This window comes from Nanorana parkeri, unplaced genomic scaffold (assembly GCF_000935625.1).
Source record: "Nanorana parkeri isolate BGI_ZX_2015 unplaced genomic scaffold, ASM93562v1 scaffold171, whole genome shotgun sequence".
Lineage (NCBI taxonomy): Eukaryota > Metazoa > Chordata > Amphibia > Anura > Dicroglossidae > Nanorana > Nanorana parkeri.
The window spans coordinates 1,695,139-1,699,087 of NW_017306439.1; the positions used below are offsets into that span (position 1 = coordinate 1,695,139).

At 45.4% G+C, this 3,949-nt stretch overlaps 1 protein-coding gene across 1 annotated transcript in view; it reads left to right on the forward strand.

Moving 5' to 3' along the window:
- The window catches only part of OPHN1 (oligophrenin 1), an 86,427-nt gene that overhangs the window by 30,871 nt on the left and 51,607 nt on the right, over positions 1-3,949 (forward strand). Inside the window, exon 4 of the mRNA XM_018554738.1 lies at positions 147-218. Within this exon, the coding sequence (XP_018410240.1) occupies positions 147-218 (72 nt within the window). The remainder of the gene's footprint in view (positions 1-146; positions 219-3,949) is intronic.

Consider the following 3,949-nt stretch of genomic DNA (forward strand, 5'->3'; position numbering starts at 1 on the left):
TATACAGACACAGACCCCATAGGTGTCACACACTTCCTAAAGGCTCATCCATCCACGTCTGGTGTAAATCTGGCCGAAGACATCCATTCATTCCATCAAAGGTTTGTTTTCTGTCTGATTTGTGTATGTTTTCCTTTCCACTGCAGCTTCAGAACGCAGATAACATCCTGATCAAACCCCTGGAGACTTTCCGCAAGGATCAAATTGGACTCACTAAGGTACTTCCACATCCTGTCTGCAGGCTCAGGAACCCCCTGTGCAGGGAAAGCTGTAGGAACAGAGACTAGATTTGTTGTTTTTCAATCGAGGTTCAGAAAAAAAACCCACAAGGAGTTTCAGAATAAAAGTTCCTACTTTATAAAGAGGTGCATTATGTGAACATAGACTGGGGAGACCTGACCGTCCCACCTACTATATGGCCAAAATTAGGTGGTCCCCCTCCATTTGATGCTGTTCAGGCTTCTCCAGTGAAGATTCTGGTAATATTACATCATACAAAGACATTGTAGACAATTGTGCTCTTCCAACATTGTAACAGTTTGGTGAAGATCCTCTTCTGTTCCACCATGCCTGTCCCCTGTGTCCAAAGCCAGCTCCATAAAGACCAGTTTGGTGTGGAGGAAGTCGAGTGAGACCTCAACCCCACTGAACACCTTTGAGATGACTTGGAATACGGATGGTGAGCCAGGTGTTCTCATCCAACATCAGTACCTGACCTCACAAATGCAAACAAATTCCCATAGACACCCTCTAAAATCTTGTGGTCACAGTTTGGTAAAGAACCTTTTCTGTTCCATCATGACTGTCCCCTGTGTACAAAGCCAGCTCCATAAAGTTGACCAGTTTGCTGTGCAGGAACTCGAGTGAAACTATGCTGCAGTCTCTCTCAGCTGACCTCATTAAAGTGAGGTCAGAACTTCAAGCCTCTGCTCTGCCTAGAACCAAAGCCAGCTCCATAAGTATGTGGACCTCCCTCCAAATGATGGCTTTAATACTTGCACTATACATCCATAAGTTTGTGGTCTCTCCTCCAAATAATGGTGTTCAGGTGTCTCCAGGGAAAGGCTCTGCTAATACAACATCATACAAAGACATTGTAGACAATTTTGCTCTTCCAACCTTGTAACAGTTGGGTGAAGACCCTTTTCTGTTCCACCATGACTGTCCCCTGTGTACAAAGCCAGCTCCATAATTACATGGTTTGGCTAGCTTGGTGTGAAGGAACTCGAGTGTCCTGCACAGAGCCCTGACCTCAACCCTACTGAACACCTTTGGGATGAGTTGGAATGCTGATTGTGAGCCAGATCTTCTCATCCAACATCAGTACCTGACCTCACAAAAGGACACCAATTCCCATAGACACCCTCCCCAATCTTGCGGAAAGCCTTCCCAGAAGAGTGGAGATAGTATAGCCACAAAGAAGGCCAACTTCACAGCAATGGTCGTGGTTTTGGAATGGGATGTCCAACAAGATCCTATGGTGTAATGGTCAGGTGTCTACAAATGATGGTCCTATTGTATGTTGAGTTTCCTGAGGCAACAAAATGTAAATTAGAATTGGAAGCTTAACCCTGGGTGTCTCATCGCGCACACGAGTAGGGAAGTGTTAGCAATGTAAACAGCCAGCGATGGCTGTTTACATTCAAGCGATCGAGCGTCTCTAGAGACGCCCGATCGCTTGCAAGAGCTGCGGGTGTGCGCCCTCCCATACCTCGTCCTCGCTGCCGCCGGTCCCGAGATCCGCTGTGCCCGGTGCGGCTGGGACCGGCACGATCTCCTTTTGATCTCTTCTCCTGTTTCCGAATGCAGGAAGTGATGTATATTACATCACTTCCTACTCCGGAACAGAACACCGGTGAGAAGCTGATGAAGCAGATCTCTGCTTCATCAGCTTCTCTGGGGGTCCCTAGGTGACATTAGGGGTCTTAGAGACCCCTGATGTCTCCATAAAGAGTACCTGTCATGTGAATTGGCTATCACATAGGGGATTTCTAAGTCCCCTATGTGATAGCAATAAAGTTAGGTGTAAAAAAAAAAAAAAGTTTAAAAAAAATTAAAGCATTAAATAAATAAAGAAGCTAAAAAAATAGTCACAAATGTAAAATAACACAAATTTTTTTAAAAAGTCCCCGCCACCCCCCACATACACACGTAAACATGCGGCTGGTGCGCCAACGTGCGGAAAAGACGATTCAGCCTATTATGGCGCACATGTTACATATCGCCGCGAACGTCGGAGTGAGAGCAATATTTCTAGGGCCATCAATCACTGATAACACTAAACTGATGAGCGGTAAAAGCTTTTAAAGGAGATCTATGAGGTGAGTGATTTTCACTCAACCTCATAGTTCGAGCCGACGTGTGACAATGAAACTGTCACACGTCGGCTCAATAGATCAGGAGGTGAGCGAACGCATACCGTCGCTCGCTCACTTCTCGTTCTATCCCTGCAGAGAGTCGTGGCTGTCACTCACGGCTCCCTGCAGGGATTCCCTCCCTCCCCTGTCCGATCCTCCAGCGCTGACTAAAGGAACGTATGGGGGAAGGGGCATGTACAGCTGGCTCTGCCTCTAGATGGGCAGAGCCAGCTGTCAATAAGGCAGCTAGGTGGATCTCGACAGTAATGTCGGGATCGGTCCCGGCTGCGGCGTTCTCAGTATACCAGTATACTGAGCTTTGGGTGACGGGAGGACGCTAGTTTATGTCCTCGTGTGACCCTTAGGAGAACTATGGGGAAAAGCACTGACTCCATAGTTCTCCTTTTAAAGCGTCGCCGATGGCCAATTTTGGGTGTAGTCCTTTTCTGCAATTTCGCAGGCACGCGCAATTTGAAAGCTTGACATGTTTGGTGTCTTTTTACCTGACGTGACCCAGTATTTTATATTTGACCACAAAATTGGGGTGATAATATGTTTCATAACATATCATAGGGAAACAGGTTTGTTTTTTTACAAATTTTAGGGTACTTTTTTTGTTATATAGTAAAAAATAAAACCTCCAGTGGGGATTAAATACCACCAAAACAAAGCTCTTTCTGTCCCCAAATTTTTTTTCAGTACAGCGCTGCATGACGGAATAAACGTCAGTCAAAGTACCGCAGCGATGCATACTGAAAAATGGCCGGGACAGGAAGGGGGGCGTAACACCGCGGACTTCAAGGCGTTAAAAAACTTAAGATATTGAATGCTGTTGATCGGTGAACAAGGATGACTTTTTGTTTCAGTAAAGATTTTGGGCTAGAAAATGTGACATTTCAGTGAAATCTCCTATGAACCTCTCTACACAGCGACGTTTTATCCAAGTTAGCCATGTGATCCTGATTTATCCTTCAGTCTGATTTTCATAGCTAATAGAAAGATTATTGAAGCATGATCACTGGGAGCTCTGCCCTGAATGCAGGACTGGATGTGCTTGTTTGTGGAAGTTTGGTAGATCTTGTGTCCCTAATTGGGATATAGTTATAGACCAGAGGCAATGGGAAGGGATGGGGGGTTTGGTAGAGTCATGTGTTCTAGTGAGGGGCTGGATCCTCTCGGCATGGCGGCTGCCAGAACGAGCAAGCTGGGAATAAACCGGAGCCAAAAAAAGCTGGAAACGGCACAAGATCTGCTCCCACCATCTCCTGCTTCATAACCCGTTCACTTCCAGGAGCCCAATGAGAGGTCCCTGTGCTGGGAGCTGAAGGGTTTCTTCAACTGTATTCCTTTCAGGATAAGACTTTACAATGATGCTTTATAATGGGATCAAAGAATGACCTTCAGCTGACATTCCTATTGGTTAAATCAGTCGTCATTCATTGTCCAGCATCAAAGAGATGTTAAAACAGGGATAACGGGCCTCACGTGTCATCTTGGAGGGAATTTAAAGCGGAAGTCTTGTCCTTAGAGTAGATGTAAACCCAGTCACTTATATAATCACTATGATTATTATTATATATCAATAATTTATT